The 17,574-nt window shown below is 46.9% G+C and overlaps 1 protein-coding gene across 1 annotated transcript; it reads left to right on the forward strand.

Annotated features, from left to right (window-relative positions):
• Nucleotides 1-8,417: 8,417 nt before the first annotated feature.
• On the forward strand, nt 8,418-12,033 carry RTP3 (receptor transporter protein 3). Its single transcript, XM_005546909.5, has 2 exons — nt 8,418-8,657; nt 11,133-12,033. The coding sequence occupies exons 1-2, from the start codon at nt 8,503-8,505 to the stop codon at nt 11,674-11,676; spliced, it is 699 nt and encodes a 232-aa protein (XP_005546966.3). The 5' UTR covers nt 8,418-8,502; the 3' UTR covers nt 11,677-12,033.
• Nucleotides 12,034-17,574: the final 5,541 nt, after the last annotated feature.

The following is a 17,574-nucleotide window of genomic DNA, read 5'->3' on the forward strand; positions in this document are numbered from 1 at the left end:
TTATAGGTTTGGGGGAAGCATACGACAGATGACGAGCACCCTTCTTATCACATCCTATTAGAGGGTGCCTTACATCCACACTGCTGATGCTCACCTTCATTACTGGGTTAAAGGTGGTATCTACCAGGTTTCTCTACTAGTTACTCTTTTCCCCTTTCCATACTCAGTTCTTTGGAAGTGATTCTAGCCTGCCCAGAAAGAGGGTGGCAGAGGCTGAACTAAGCCTCATTCCCTGGAGGGAGGACTGTCTAACATGCTATTTGAAATTCTGTTTAAAAAAGATTTGTCTTTGTACTCATTTGTATATCATTTGATATAAACGATTTACTAAATCATTTATATCAGAAGAGTCTCACTTATATTTAATACTTTGGGTTATAGTACAATATAATACTATGTTAGTTATTTTGTTGTTCACATCATTCCAGCATTGGCCATTGGGAGCTCCTTCAGGTTGGTTCCTGTGTCCCTCTGATGTATTCCCATCCTTTTTGTTTTTGAGTACTTCCTTCCTTTCTGGTACTACAAGATGCTCCAGGCTCTTGTATTTTATCAGTCATTTCTCCAAGGATCCTTTGTTCCTTTTATTGCAGAATGGTATTTAGAAACCAAGACGTGAGCACTGGGGTGTCATTGCCTCTAGGCCCTCTCAGCAGACTGAGCCAGGTAATATATGCATACATACTAAATTATTATATATACACATATACACATTATTTCTGTACCTATCCATCTGTGTATATACTGAGCTTCGTACTGATGTTTCCAACTCTAATCCAGTCTCCAGGAATCATTCCAGCCTTCCTTTCTTGTTAATCTGTAACTTTCCTCTCCCATAGTGTGAACAACCTGGCCCACCTTCTATCATGCATTTACTTATTTGCTCATTCCCAGTACACCTGTGAAGCTGTTTCAGAATCTTTTACCTGCGTACCCTTATATAAAATAAATTTATCGGCCAGGCACAGTGCCTCACGCCTGTAATCCCAGCATTTTGGGAGGCCAAGGCGGGCAGATCATGAGGTCAGGAGATCGAAACCATCCTGGCCAACATGGTGAAACCCCATCTCTACTAAAAATATAAAAATTAGCTGGTCATGGTGGCATGTGCCTGTAATCCCAGCTACTTGGGAGGCTGAGGCAGGAGAATCGCTTGAACCAGGAAGTCAGAGGTTGCAGTGAGCCAAGATCGCGCCATTGCACTCCAGCCTAGGAGACAGAGCAAGACACTGTCTCAAAAATAAATAAATAAATAAATAAATAAATAAATAAATAAATAAATAAATAATCAATTAGAGTACATTGTTCACAGTGCCTTTCATCTTTAGCCTAATAATTTCCAGGCAAAACATTATCTTCCAAAGTTATTTAGGCCAGTTCCTTCTCTTCCCAAGCCCCCATTGGTGCGGTTATATCATGAATTTGTAATAAAGTTTGTATGCTTTGTATGCATTGTCTCCCAGCTCCGAATCACCCTTCAATATAGTACATGCGCTGACGTGGACTTCTCCAAGCATCTCTCTCCTTCAGTGAGCTCAGCAAGCTTGCTCGTTAGAGGGCGCCGGAGGGACATTGCAGGAGGAAGGGGCGCTCCTGCCATTTCCAGTGAGGGCCGCGGGAGGGCGGTCAGGATGTGAGGACTGCGGTCCGCTGCCCCTGCAGCCTGGGTGTGGTGATGACCTTTTCTGCAGCCCTCTCAACACAGACCTCGGAGTCTCCGAGCAGCCTGTGTATGCTGCAGGCCTGCTGTCCGTGCTGGCGCCCAGACTTCCTCTCCAAGCTCCCGCCTGCCCTGTGGCCCCGAGGGTCCCGTGCTGAGCTGTAGCACTTCCGGCACGCCTCCAGTGGCTCAGGCGCTCAGAAGGCCTCCTGTCCCCACTGTATGCCCATGCCATTGGTTCCCGATCCGCTGCTCCTTTGTCGGCTTACAGACAGTGGCCTGTTGCCTGCCCAGCAAATTCCTGGCCAGCGCCAGCCTTACCAAACCCGTGAGAGCCCTCTGCTAACAGGTGTGCTGACTGCAGCTCCAAACAGTCTGAACCCTTCCAAGCTTGTCCTTCCCGGTTGCACTCCCTCAGCACGAGGATACAATGCAGAGTTTCTTCATTAACTCCTCTCCTGTCCTAGGAGCACTCCCTCTGGGAAAGAAGAACAGCCTTGGCCCCAGAGGAATGTGTCCTAATTTAAAGAGCAGCTCAATTACTGCAGCACCTTGGGGACCAAGGCCAGTGGGATGAGAAATGGAGGTTCTGGTTGGTGCCCTGTGTCCCTGGGCTGGTGGCAGGAGCAGCGAGGCTGGTTAGCATCCCGCTCTCAAACCCCAGCCTTGAACGTACACCTGGAACTTGGCCTGGGAGCCACTGATCATGGGTCACCTGGTCCAAGGACATGAGACATACTCTCTTCTGCCCCACAGGAAGGCCAGGCAGAGTTACTCAGGCAGGCTGGTCTCAGGAACAGGTTGGCCACAGCTTCAACAGTAAGAGAGCGGGGATCACAAGAAAACCAGGTTTAAAGGAACCCAAAGTTACAAATTCACTTTCTCTCCTTTGAGTCCAGTGTGTTCTCTGTTCCCTGTGCTGATCATGGCATCCTTTGCTCAGTGATACTCTTTGCGGCATTTAGAAGGGTAGGTAGCACTCGCTCTCTCAAGCCTGAACTGGAAATACTGCCATAGCCAGGGTGGCTCACAACCCCAGCACAGCCATAGGACCTCTCATCCACCCGCCTTTATGTTTATAAATTTCCTTATGTTCTTAACTACAAGTGCATGACTTCCTAAGCGATGGCGTTGTGGTTTTGTTCCTCATATAAGAGGTATTTTGCTGTGTAGAAGCTCCAGCAGCTTGAATTCTTTACTCAATGCCGTGACTGTGAGATAAGCCCATGTTGATATATGTAGCTCTAGTATAAGGAATGGCAAACCTCTTTCTGTAAAGAGCCAGATAATAAATATTTTAGGCTTTGTGGACCAAGAGGCAAATCAAAGATATTATGTAGGTACTCATCTAGGTATAAGAAGGAAGACAAATTTCTACAAAACTTTGTTGATGAAATTCAAAATGTAATATTATAATATTATTACATATAATCATAATTAAATCAATTTTTTGTAATACAGACCTAGAATAATGAAGTTCTTTTGGGGAAAATAACATCAAAGTGACGATTTCTTATCTACTGCAAATATCCATCTTTATAAGTTATTCTTAGTTCTCGAGCCACACAGAAACTGGTGATGGGCCAGATTTGTTTGTGGGCCAAAATTCACCAAACCCTACTCTAGTTCATTCATTTTCACTGCTGCATAGAATTCCACTGGATGACTCTAACAAAAGTTTTTATCTGTTCACTGAGAGGAGAGAGGGGTGTTCCAGTTGTTTCAATTTTAAAATTGTATTTCTATAAGTATTCTAATACATATCAGTATATTATATGTGCAAGTGTTTATCTGGATAGTATACATACAAGTAGAATTGCTGAACAGGGCATGTGTATCTTTAATCCTAAACTCTTTCCCAAAGTGGCTGTACTAATTTCTAAGAGCGGCAGCTATATTTGTCCCTGTTGCCCCACATGCTTATAAACATTTGGTATTTGGTCAGCAGGCTCTTCTAACACCCCTTTGAAGGCGCTTCATGTTTCCTGCCACAGGGCTGGGAGGAGGCTGTGTAGACCAAAACTGTTTAATAAAAATAATCATCATTTATATGTATGCCTTTTTATGGCATTGACAATAGAATTATGAAAAAAAAAACAAATTTGAAGCACACAAGTGACAAAAAAGTTCCAGAAGACAGAAAGACCAGGAGCAGCGAGGGCCACTGCCCACTTTGGAGGTTTTCCATTTCCGTGGCAAGAGCAGGCCCCAGGAGCTCTGCGAGTCAGGAACCTCTGCAGCCTGGGAGCACACCTGGATATCTGGTCTAGGTTCAGTAGGTGCCACTGCCTGAGCTGCCCTGACTGCTGAGCAAGGAGGGATTTCCTGTGGCCATCCACAGACTTCCAAAGTCACATGGTCTCATATTGATTCTGGATTGTTCATTTACGTAAGTCCTGGCGCAGGCTGTGAATTTTATCTCAGGGGAGTGGTGTATTTCAGCCAATGAACAGATCATCAGAAATGAGAACTTTTAGAATATGGAGGGCAAATCATCTCATTGGGTTGCAGTTAAAAATTCTCAGTTGAATCATAAAACCAGTCATTCAAAGGAAACATTTAAAAGTCCCAGCCCTGGAAAAATCTGTTCTTAGGAATCGCATCTCAGCTTCAAGGAAGAACTAAACTGGCTTGTAAAACTTTTGATCTTGCATTCAGCACAGGGACAGTGTAAAAGGAAAGAAAAATAGCGGAAAGCATTTTCATTAAACTTGACTGAGAGAGCAATTTCCTTGGAGAATAAGATCACAGAGGGTAGGCTGGCCACATTTGAAAGGGAAAAGAGGCTTACCTTGATCCAAAGGCTCCTACAGTTGGGAAACTAAAAGGGGATTATTTAAGTGTCATTAGGTCTTAGATGATGACACAGCAGAAAGCTTCAACAGAAAAAGAAGTAAGTTATCAGAGAGGAAATGGATGATTCCCCAGAGAATGCATAGATCCAGAAAACTGTACTTGCCCTCATAAAAACTGTAATAAGAGCAATTGCAAGACCATCCCCATTCTCCCTCCTCCCACCCCTGGAACCCCAGACTGGGATAGTTCTATAGAGTTAACAGAATTTGGGACAGAATTCATTCAACATTCATTCAAATAATTACTGAATATCCAGGCACTGCTCAGATGAACAAAAATTCCCTGCTTTTCTATCTCAGGACTGGCAGTTTCCTAGAAAGCAAGACTATGTCAGGAGATGATTAAAAAATAAGCGAATGTGGAAAAATAGAATAGTGAGAAGGAAAGAGAGTGTGGGAGGAGAGGGAGAGGTTTGCTGCTTTATTGAGGGAATTTAAGGAAGGCCTCCCTAATAATTCAAGAGGAAGCCCAGAGGAACTGACAGAATGAGCCATGCTCCAGCTTATTCTGTGCAAGGAAGAGCAAGGAGGCCAGCTTGGCCAGGGGGTGGCATTTGAATTTTTAAAAGCTCTTTGGCAGCTCTGTAAAGGATGATTTTTGACAGACAATACTCGAGGATATAAATAAAAATTGTCCAGTCAGATAGTGAGGACCTGAACCCAAGGAAGTGGTGGCAGGTAGGAAAAGGAAGGCCCACACTAGTGCAAGTATGTGCTGAAGTTGCTTTCTATTCTTCTACCTGTTGTAGAGAGCAGGCAGGTGGCTCCAACCCTCGGGACAGCTGGGAAGTCAAGGGGGGTTAAACACCAGTGTATCATTTCTTAAGGCTTCCACGCATAATATCACAAGTTGGACACCTTAAAAACAATACAAATGAATTCTCTCATAATTCTGGAGGCTAGAAGACCAAAATCAAAGCATGAGCAGGGCCGTGCCTCCTATAAAGGCTGGTCTAGGGAGAATCCTTTTTTGCCTCTTCCAGCTTCTGTGGGCTTCAGGTGTTCCTGGGCTTGTGCCAGCTTAACTCTATTCTCTGCTCTGTCTCCGTATGACCTTCTCCTAGGTCTCTGTGTCTCAAATGTCACTCTGCCTTTCCCTTATAGAGATACCTGTCACTGGGTTTAGGGCCTACCCCAAATCCAGGACAGTCTTGTAATATAGCTTAGTTTTGTTTTTTAATGATGTTTGAGGCCCTGGCTAAAGAGGAGTCAGTCCACACTCCAACCACTTTTTTTATCTGGCCACTCCTGATCACTGTGCACCTGCCCTAATAATCCCAAGGCCAAGAACTGTTACTTAGTGTAATGCCTCTGTGACACAGCTGAATTTCTACCCCATTTTATCTCTGCTTATCTTTGAAAAAGAGGACACCTGTGATACAAATGTCCCTTTGTAACCAGACCAGCTAAGACTGGTTAGAACGAAGATAGACAACCAAATGACTTCAGAAAGATCTCAGGCTTTATTATAATCTCATTTCCATGCTAAAAGACCCTCCTACAAGCACCATGATGGTTGACAATCACCATGACCATGATCAAAAGAGGCCATAAAAGGACAAAAAGGAAAGCAGCACTCCAGTTCCAAGAAGTTCGCCACCCATCTCCAGAAAAGACATGACTATTCCTCCCCTCGTTTCTAATGTTTAACCCCTTCATTAGAGAAATCCTTCTTCCCTCACTAGTTGAGAAGTTGATTTGTGAGCCAAGCTCCCACTTCTCAATTCCATGGCCATTGAATAAAACTTGTGCTGCTTAAGATTCACTTTTGATTTTGCATATTGGCTTTGCAGCACTAAACAGGAAAAGACCCCATTTAGGGGGAACCAATTTTGTCCGTAATAGTACTAGACAACTAGGGGCAATCCCTATGCCCTGGAGCGCTCAGAATTATTTAAATGAGCCAATCCACAGGGAGCCCATGAAACCTAGCTAGCCCCACGCAACTACCCAACTTCCCACCCACAAACTGCCCCTCACAGCTCCAGCTGGCTCTTACCCTGTCCCCAGGCACCCTGTGTGGGCCTGGCTGGCAGCCTTCTCTTGTCTGGAGTTATAACTAACAAAAAGTTCTGCCTTGTATCTATCTTCCTGTCATTGTGTTATGTCCTGCCATGAAAAGAAACTTTAAATTTCATGAAACTGACCTCATCTCTAGATCCTTCACTTAATTACATCTGCAGAAACCCTTTTTCCAAATATAGTCACATTCAAAGTTGGACATCTCTTTCGGGGTGTAGCAATGACTTAAGCGTTGTGTGCAGATGAAGTCAGCAAAAGGAATGCTGAAGTCAAGGGAGTCTGCTCTCTGTCATGTGATGTATACCACAGTCAGGTTGGAAAGTAGCCCCATTACACCAGGTTAATAAAACTCCCTTTAATGAGATATTATGGTTTGTAGGGCATAACTTTTACCGTGCATGGCCTTAGGTCTTGTTTATAAAGTGGTTATCTTATTGCGACAAGCAGTCTAGTTTGTCAGTCTTATGATCTCTGTTTTAACCTCAATGCTGGTCAGTTGTCCCTAAGCTCAAAGGGAGGGAGTATGATAAGGTGTTTCCAACTCCCCCTCCTATCTAGCTGGGAATTTAGTTTTTCAGGTTTCTCAGGGGTCCCCTTGGCCAAAAGCGAGTCCATTCAGTTGGTTTGGGGGCTTAGGATCTTATTTTTAGTTCGCAGTTTAAAATCAATACAGTATAACAGCTATTTACATAGCATTTACATTATATTAGGTATTATAAGCAATCTAGAGATCAATTAAAGGATACGGAAGGATGTACATAGATTATATGCAAATACTATGTAATTTTATATAAGGGACCTGAGCATCCAAGGGACCTGTGGGGGGCCATGGAACCAATCCCCCTGGAACTGAGGGATAGCTTTAATGCTGAGAAACAAAACTGTCTTGGAAAGAGGGGAGGCCCAGGACTTGGACCTGCCAAGGAGCTGAACCCAAGGGCAAGAGCTGCGGGCAGCTGGGCTGGAGAGGAGGAAGGAGGTGGCTTTGTTTCCAAGTGCCCCAGAAGATCCCCTCGTCCCCCTGCATCCCCAGCCTCCTTTCCTTTTTCCTCCCTGGTCTGCTCCCTTCCTTCCTCTCCTCCTCTTGGGAGGTGGCCAGGGACATAGGCCAGTGCCTGGCTCCGAGGAAGACACACGCAGTTTGTGGACAGGTCTTGGGATGCGGACACCAGAGTCTTGTGTACCTTCCTGGGGTGTTGCCCACTCCGGTACCCACTCCCTAATCTCCCCTCTTCCTCCTCCTCATCCTCTCTTGCAGGAAGTAGAGGATGGGGAACCGCCTCAGGGAGGAGGGCAGTGACTCTGGGTTTGCCTAGGGCTAGTGGCCTCTCACCGACCTGCGCCCTTGTACCTGTCACCTGGGCAAACAGTGATTGCGTCAGCTTTGGTTTCTCATGGGTGGGCAGCCTTGGGTGTCTGCCGGAATGTAAAGAGCCTGGAGCAAGGACACGGGAATCCGAATCCCGTTGAGGTCCCAGGACCACTGCATCCTTCTTCCCTGTGCCTCTCCTCCCCAGCATGAGCACAGCAGCCTGACGGAGAAGGATTTTCCAGTGTTAGAGCTGGAGAGAACACCTGCAGCCTCTCTCCACCGTGTACAGGGGTGCTGGAAGTGAAAAGATGTGTTCCTGGTCACAGGCAGGTAGACAGCAGAGCCACACTGAAGTGAAGTGCACTCCTCCTGATTTGGAGTTTAGAGCTCTCCCTTGGCAACATTTTGATGAATAAAATCACAAGTTCTGTGCCTTTTGAAATTCCTTGTGGAGCCTAGTGCCATCCTCTGAACTTGGAGCCAACTGACCTTTGTCCCTGGGGCAGAGACATGATCCATGGGCCCAATCCAGGTCCTCAAAGGGAGGGCAGGTCTGAGCCCTTGCCCTGTGAAGTGAGAAACCTCATCTCCCACTACAGACCTGCCAGGGCCCAGGAGAGCTCAACCCACCCTGGCACACCGTAACAGCAGAGATGACTCGGGACACAGAAGTGTGGAAGCAAATGTTTCAGGAGTTAATGCAGGAGGTGAAGCCATGGCACAGATGGACCCTGAGACCAGACAAGGGCCTTCTTCCCAACGTCCTGAAGCCAGGCTGGATGCAATACCAGCAGTGGACCTTCGCCAGGTGAGGGGGAATATGATGGTACGAATTCCAGAAAATCCTTGAGCATTTCTTACTAGGTATACTTGTTACTTTTCTTGTTCTATTCCATGCTTGCAAATTGAAGACTATGGGAAATAAGATGCCCATCATCCAAGAAGTTTTAACTTCATTAAAGATTGTTTTTTCGGCCAGGCGTGGTGGCTCACGCCTGTAATCCCAGCACTTTGGGAGGCCGAGGTGGGCAGATCACGAGGTCAGGAGATAGAGACCATCCTGGCTAACATGGTGAAACCCCGTCTCTACTAAAAACACAAAAAATTAGTCGGGCGCGGTGGCGGGCGCCTGTAGTCCCAGCTACTCGGGAGGCTGAGGCAGGAGAATGGCGTGAACCCGGGAGGCGGAGCTTGCAGTGAGCCGAGATTGCGCCACTGCACTCCAGCCTGGGCGACACAGCGAGACTCCGTCTCAAAAAAAAAAAAGATTGTTTTTTCACAATTACAATGAGCCCCAAAACAAGAGCAGGCCTGAGCACTTTTGTGAGCTAATGCCTGAATACAGAGAAATCAGTCTGCGGGCGGGGGTGGGGACAGGGAGCAGCCAGGAAAGGGGAGGGGAGGAAGGACAGCTGTTGCACCCATGGGCGGTGCATGTACCCCCTGCCTAGGGAGACTGTTGGACCCACCATGGAACCCCTAGGAGGAGAGACTCACGGCACTGAGGAGACCCCCCCGGGGGAGGCCGGAGGAGCAGGGGGCCTGGGCACCAGGCAGCAATCCTGCCCCTCTCTACTCTGAGCTGATAGAATCTTTTTAAAATAGGAGTCTTAGAAATCGTCCTAAGTCTCATCCTCTCTTTTCCAGGTGGAAATGGGGAGCCCCAAGGCTTGGGAGGGTGACGGGGATGACTGCCCACAGTGCACAGAGGGTGGAGGCTGGGGACTCTGTCCCACCTGCTGCCCCCTCCAGGGGAGAGTCTACATAGAGGGAGCAGAGCCCTCCCACTGGCCTATGGCTTTCTCAGGCCAGGAGCTGCCATAGGGAGCATTGCACCAAAGTCTCAGTCTGTTTATCTGTGGGAAGTTTGAACTCTGAACCAGCACAGGAACACAGCACTGAGACCCAGGGGATGGCAGTGGACGTCTGCTCAGAGCAGGGCCCAGGTCCCTCTGCACTGCTGACTCTGGGTGACTCCCAGCAAGGTCCTCTCACAGTGATCACAGCTTCTTGACCTCTCCCTCTCATTTCAACCTTGCATTCACTCTGTGGGTTGCAGCTAGAGTCAAGATATAGGAGCATGCCCTGGACTAACTCAGTCTTCCCAGCCCTCTCCAATTCACCACCCGCGGCCTAATTTCCCTGTATCCAGGCATCAAGCCAAGGCTAGGCTCAGTGACAGTGACAAATAAACCTGGAAATATCACTGATTTAACCTTACATGTGGCTTCCAAGGTCACCGAAGCAGAGGAAGAGAAAGCTGGAATGTCTTACCAGGGCTTCTGTGACCATATCTGGAAGGAACATATATCACTGCTGGCCTCATCTCATCGCCCAATGATCCCATGGCCCCAACCTCACGGCAAAGGGGCTGGGAAGTGGGAGGGAGTGCATGGATAATTAGGTGAGCATTAAATGTCTCCGCCACACTGCAGCTCTCTGCCTCTCCCATAATTCCTTTCCTGGGTACAGCCATGTGCTTCCAGCCTTATTCTCTCTCTACCTCCTAACATGTATTTGTCCAGATACCTTAGCTCAGAAAATTGCCCTCCTCCCTGCTGAGACAAGGTGTCATTCTCTTGAACCCTGTCTGCAGCCAGTGGCATTCAGAATATGAAGCTTTCCAGGCTACTTTGAGCAAAGGAACTGGGTTGGAGGGGGAACAAATGAAGAGAGAGCTGGACGCTGTGATCTCCCTGCAATACTGCCGACCAGGGACCCTCGGCAGCCAAGAGAAAGGCAAAGGCTTTCCTCTAGGAGAATCCTGGACTCTTCAGGCTCCTGCCGCCAACTCATGAGTCTATAACTTAATCAACACTCACCTATATGGATTTGTGGATTTCAGGGTCCTGAACTGAACTGGCTGCTGCTGCAGTTGTAGCCTCTGACCCATTTGAATCTACATTTGAAGAAGCTTTGCTTTGGAATAGGGAGACCAGAGTCCCAGTCATGCCTTTTTACACCCACTGGGTCTCTGGACATGAGGAGTTTCCAGAGTGTGCCTCATCTCTAAAATGAATGTGTTGGACTTAGAAGATGCCCAAGGTCCCTCCCAGATCTAACAGCTTGCAATTCACTGTTTTCATAGCAGACAGTGTGTGGCATGCAGCGTGTCAGTGGCACAGTGGAGATGGGAATGAGGTCTTAGTAATTTCTTCCACCACTGAGCCACAGCCCCAGTCAAGTCATGTCTCTCTGCAGTTGGTAGCTCCTTTCTCTCTCTGGCAGTGCCCTGTGATTTGGCCACATGGAGCCAGGCTGAGGCTCTCTTCTGTCTCCACAGGTTCCAGTGCTCCTCCTGCTCTCGTAATTGGGCCTCTGCCCAGGTTCTGGTCCTTTTCCACATGCACTGGAGTGAGGAGAAGTTCAGGGGCCAGGTAAAGATGAGGGTGTTTACCCAGAGATGTAAGAAGTGCCCCCAACCTCTGTTTGAGGACCCTGAGTTCACGCAAGAGAACATCTCAAGAATCCTGAAAAACCTGGTGTTCCGAATTATGAAGAAATGCTATAGAGGAAGATTTCAGTTGACAGAGGAGGTTCCTATGATCAAGGACATCTCTCTTGAAGGACCACACAATAGTGACAACTGTGAGGCCTGTCTGGAGGGCTTCTGTGCTAGGTCCAAACAGGTTACAAGCCTCCCCCAATCTCAGACCCCAAGAGTATACTCCATTTACAAGGTGGAGGAGGGAGTTGAGCCCTGGGCCTCAAGAAAGAATGTCTGTTCCTACATATTGCAGAACCACATCTGTAGGAACGTAAGCATTTTCTGCTGTTGTGTCATCCTCATTGTTATTGTGGTGATTGTTGCAAGAACTGCTATATGAGCCTTGGAAACATGATGCTAAATCAGAAAAAAAATCAGATACAAAAAGTCATATGTTATATGATTTCATTTATGTGAAAGGTCCAGAATAGGTAAATCTATTAGATGAATTGCTAGCAGGGCCTGGAGTGGGAGATGTAGTGGGAGATGGGAAGCAGCTGCTTAATCCTGATGGGGTTTCTTTTGCAGGGGAGAGAGGTGTGATGCAAATGTTTTGGACTGAGATAGAGGTGTGCTTGCACAACACTGTCAATGCACTAAATGTCATTGAACTGTTCACTTTCAATGGTTACATTTGTTCTGTGACTTTCACTTCAGTATTTTAAAAAAAGACCTTCACAATTGTGTTCACTCTCTAGAGAACTGAGTCTGAAGTGTCTATGATTCACAAACCATTTGGAAATCTTGTGAAGCCTGTGGGCCCCCTCACCAGGGAATTTTGCACAGACCCTCTGAGGTCAGACTGTGAAGGCATTTGCAGTCAAAAGCATCGGGATGAAAACCTGCATTCTCAAACAGTTGTCTCCATGGAGGGAGGTGTGCATGCTGCTCAGGGGTGAGGGCGGGCAGGACGTGCCACAAGATCTTTCTTTTTAAAGGTAATGTAATTAGTGTAAATTGTTGATTAACAGGGAACTCCCAGCCCATAGCATCATAACCCAGGCCTCTCTAATACACATATACTCTCTCCATAAGGCACATCATAGCCTTCTCACTCTTAGGAACACCAGACAGTGCTCTGCACTATGCTTGAGAACCATTGAAAACAGGCAAAATCACCAACAGAAGCACAAAAATGTGGAACGCATGGCAAAATAGATCAGGAGAAGGACGTTTGTTTATAGTACAAAAGCTGGAACAAACAGGCAGGGAACACACAGGCCCTGCTCCGGCTCAGTTGGGAACACGGGTGCTGGTGACTCCAATTTCTCCTGCTCTGCACGTGTCTGTGAATGACCACAAATGCACCATGAGTACTGATACGGGGGTTACTAATAGATTTCTACAGGTAGGCAAAATCACAGATAGACTCCACGAATAATGGGGCTGACCTGTGCAGTCTCAAATGGCTTTGAACTGTGGATGACTCTGTTTTACTAACATGCGGTCCACATGTGGAGTTCTCGCCCACAAGCCTCACGTGAGGGCTGTCAGCTTGGAGCTCTGGGATTCCTACCAGCTAACCAGAATTTTTCATGTTCAGAGGACAGGATCTCAGAAACTATTTGCTCCTTAGACCATGTCCTCCCAGTGACTGAACTGAATGAAGCTGAGATTTTTCTTAGTAAAATTGAACAAAGGATTGACTTTATGAAACTTCTATTGAAAGATGGATGTAAGGAGGCACGGTACCTGGCTAGATAGAAAGTTCTGATTTTAAATATTCCAGATAGCCATAAAAATCTATCACTTCTAAGGGGATGCCTAATTTCTAAGGAAGTAATTGAAGTCTGGTGGCTCATGCCTGTAATTCCAGCACTTTGGGAGGCCAACGTGGGCAGATCACCTGAGCTCAGGAGCTCAAGACCAGCCAGGACAACACGGTGAAACCCCATCTCTACTAAAAATATAAACATGTGGTGACATGCACCTATAATTCCAGCTACTGGAAGGCTGAGGCACAAGAATCACTTGAACCCAGGAGGCAGAGGTTGCAGTGAAAGATTGCACCACTGCACTCCTGCCTGGGTGACAGAGCGAGACTCTATCTCAAAAAAAAAAAAAAGTAACCTCTGACATACATACACCTGCTCTGAAATATATTGTCTGACCAGTGACAGTTGCTGCCTAGTATCTGCCGGAAAGAGGAAACGGGTGTCCAAGTGGTGGGCTTAGGGCACGACCTGAACTGGATGAATACTGGTATTGCTCCTGTGCAAATTAAAATTTGACCTAAGGCCTCCAGCAGGTCAGCAGGAAAGTAAAAGGAGACTCATGCCCCTCCCCAAGCTCCCACTATCTCCCAGTATACAAAGGCCCGAGATGGTCTCCTCCCAGCAACACACAAGGGCCCAGTCCAGTATTCGGAAAGAGTTGACAGTGAGTGTCTAGGCTGGGAATTGACCCTGTTCCAAGGAGAGTGGCCTCTGGACTGGAAGACTGAGGTGAGTGTATGGAGGGTCATGACAAAGCCAACCCCCAGGGCAAGGGAAGAGAGTACGGAGCCTGCCCTGCCTTTGCCAGATAAGAGATAGTAATGCAAGCTGGTAATTATGTTGATAAATATCTGTTTCCAGAGTGGGTAGGCCTGGGTGACAGTAGAAGGTGTTCCAAATCGATCCTGGAATTGCGTTTGCCAGGCGCGAGCAGATGAGAGACCAGCATTGGCTTATGGGCCCTTCTCTGCACAGGCATACTGTCTAAGTCTGTTCATTTTGCTATAAAGGAATAGCTGAGTCTGGGTAATTTACAAAGAAAAGAGGCTTGTTTCATTCACAGTTCTGCAGAGTGTACAAGTAGCATGGCACTAGCATCTGCTTCTGGTGAGGACCTCAGGCTGTCTCTGCTCATGATAGAAGGTGAAGGAGTGCTGACACAAGCAGGGATCACATGGGGAGACAGGAAGCAAGAGAGATGGGGGGAGGTGCCGGGTTCTAACAACTGACTCTGGAAGGAACTAAGAGCGAGAACTCACCCATTACAGCAAGGATGGCACCAAGCCATTCATGAGGGATTCGTCCACATGATCCAAACATTTCCCATGAGGCCCCACCTCTAACACTGGGGATCTAATTTCATCATGAAGTTTAAAGGGTCAAATATTCAAACGATAGCACGTGCCTAGCACCCTTCCACATAAACGGCTGCACTTCATCCTCGGAATGCCCGCAGTGACTGCAGCATTGTCCACAGCTGCTCAGAGCCCAAGGCCGAAAGCTTCCAGGACTTCTAGTCCAGATTCTCTTCCCTGCACCTTCCCCCTTTCCCTGAAGTTGAGAGTCAGTGGGAGGAACACAGAGAGAGAGGCTGAAAGAAAAGAAATAGTCAAAAGGGAGAACTTAAGAAGGCCCTTACATCTAGGTAACTTTTGAGCCGAGCAAAGTAATACTGAGAAACAAAACTGGTGGAGAGGAGGGGAGACTGCCACAGTGTGAGTCTGCTGACGAAGGAGCCAGTCAGGCTGAAAACGTGGGTTCTCAGTGAGTGGTCTCCATGGGGCCACCTGTGACTGAGGGGTGAGGCAGGATGCACCGCTGAGGAGGGAGGGATATCCTGTCTAGTTTTTCCTTAAAGTTGACTATCTCTTATGGTATGTTTTTATAATGTATGCAAATATATTAGGATAATGGTATCATAAATATGCAGAGGATGCATGAATAACAAATATACACACATTTGCAGTGCATGCTCAGTTTTTTTTAACCTTGTTGTGCAATCAAAAATATTGGGACTGACATTTTGGGCTGGATGATCACAAAAATAATAAAAATAATAAAAAAAGAAACACTGAGGACTCCTATTCTAAAGGAGCAAATGTGGAAGTCTGTGGACAGATTCTTACCAGGTGTATTAGTCCATTCTCACCCTGCTGTGAACAAATACCCAAGACTGGGTAATTTATAAAGAAAAGAGATTTAATTGACTCACAGTTCCGCACGGCTAGAGAGGCCTCAGGAACACAATCAGGGCGGAAGGCACCTCTTCACAGAGTGGCAGAAGAGAGAATGAGTGCCAAGCAAGAAGGGAAAAGTGCTTTATAAAACCATCAGATATCATGAGAACTCACTAACTATCACAAGAACAGCATGAGGGAAACCGCCCCCATGATTCCATTACCTCCCACCGGGTCCCTCCCATGACACGTGGGGATTATGAGAACTATAATTCAAGATGAGATTTGGGTGGGGACACATTCAAACCATATCACCAGGACTCTGAAACCAAAGCAGTCTTTTGAACACGCTGTGTCCTGATTAATGACATTAATTTTAAGACTCCTTCTCACACCTTTTTTTAAATCTAGAAATGTGAATCCTTCCATTTATGCAATGGAAATTAGTGTAATAGTCACTTACAGCCAACAACTTCTTTTCATTCACCCTCATCCCCATCCTCTCCCCACCTGCCCCCCTCCATCCACTGGAATTGTGCCTTGCTTGCACCCTGGTGCTCCCTCTAGGGCACATTGCATCCTCACGTTGTCCTGGAGTGTCATTCTGGCAGTTCATGTCTCCCACCTGTTCCCTCAAACCACACCTGCAACCATGCCTTGGCTAATTTATCTTTCCCACTCCTAGGCTTTTGCTCACCAATTCCCTCTGCCTCTTCCTAGCTACTCATGAGACCATGTCCATCTTTTAATTCCCTACTGGAGTGCCAGTATCCCCGAGGTGCCTCCTTTCATCTCCCTGGTGAGAGTTTCACTCCACTAGTGCTGGTTGTCCATCTACACAGCCCCCGTTCTATTCCACCCAGTTCTAATGCTCTCTGGCTTCCTAGTGAAGCAGGAATTTCTGAGGCAGGGCCCGGTTCACCTCACCTTTCCCTGCTTCCTAACCCAGGGAGGAGTCTCTGCACAGCTGTGTGAGGTGAAAGAAGGGCTGCTTGGTGAATGAGCCTGCCACATCTGGACTGAGCACTGCTGGGCTCTCTGCATGCCATTTGGCCATGAACAGCTTGGAAATGAAAATGATGTTTTCCACTTTACCCATTTGCAGTCTGTCTCCTCATGTGTATTCATGGATGATCCTCGCTGACTCTTTGGCAAAGGACACACTGTTTCTGAAACAGAAAAAGATGTGTGTTTAATTCATGTGGAAGAATAAGTGGCTGAAACTTGATAAACAAGTCAGGAAAAAATGACCACAGATGGGCCTTGCCTTAGAAGACGTCACCACTGTGGTAATTAGCATACAGAGTGCTGACTCAGGGACAGGCAGCACTGCAGAGCAAGCTGGGCAAGGGCCAAGGCCAACTGGAGGAGGGTCCCTGTGCTTGGAGAGGGGTGAGAGCAGCAGTCTGGGCAATTTGGCTTGGTTTTAGACGCCGTTGGGACCTACCTGAAGCTGGGGCATACTTCACCTTTGCCCTTACTCATAGGCTGTGTAGCCCATGCTGGGGAGAAAGCCAATCTGAGGCTGAGGTTTTCTGTGCTCTCGCCTGGAAGGCACGGGTGTTTACCAACACCACCCCCACCCCCATACACACTCCCTACTAGGCATTCCCTCCCATTTCTGGCTTTCCAGTACTGCATGGCTGCCAGAATTTCCATGCAAACCTTTAGCCTCCCAGAGCCTGGCTTTGTTTTCCCTTGGAACAGCACATCTTGGTAATCAGCCAATGAAAGAAAAATGGAATGCAGCATTTTTAGCCTCTTCTCTTCAATTCCCTTCTTTCTGGGATTTTGCCTTTAAATTTCAGGTGCCTAGGCAGCCTCAGATTCTGACTCCTGTCTCCTCATTCAACTGAAATAATCACTTTTTGTTTTGCTTTATTTCCTGATCTTCAGAAACTGTCTTCAAGCCAACTCGGGCACATGAGGCTTGCCCTATGTGTGTCCCTCCTCCAGAGGACCAGCTCCTCGCAGCCTATCCATGCTTGTTGCTCTCCAGTGCATCTCATCCTTTGTTTCCTTGTTTTTGCCTAGCTTTTATAGCTATTTTTGGTGATAGGAAGGGTCCAAACGTAGCTGCTCTGCAGTGGCCAGAATCAGAAAGAATTTTGCAGTTGTTATTCCAAAATCTCAACAGAGTTGTCAAATTTCTCACATACAGTCAAGGCTACTGTCTTCTAATATGGGAGTAGAGGTGGACACAAAGCCAGCCAACTGAGAGAATTTCCTTCCTCTTCTATAAACATCGCCTTCATTTTGGCAGTGCTGTCTAGTAGAGTTAGAGCATGTCAGCCACATAGGTAACTTAAATGCTTTCAGTAGCCACATTAATTTTTTTTTTTTTTT

The sequence above is a fragment of the Macaca fascicularis genome, chromosome 2 (genome assembly GCF_037993035.2).
Source record: "Macaca fascicularis isolate 582-1 chromosome 2, T2T-MFA8v1.1".
NCBI classification, from domain to species: Eukaryota; Metazoa; Chordata; class Mammalia; order Primates; family Cercopithecidae; genus Macaca; species Macaca fascicularis.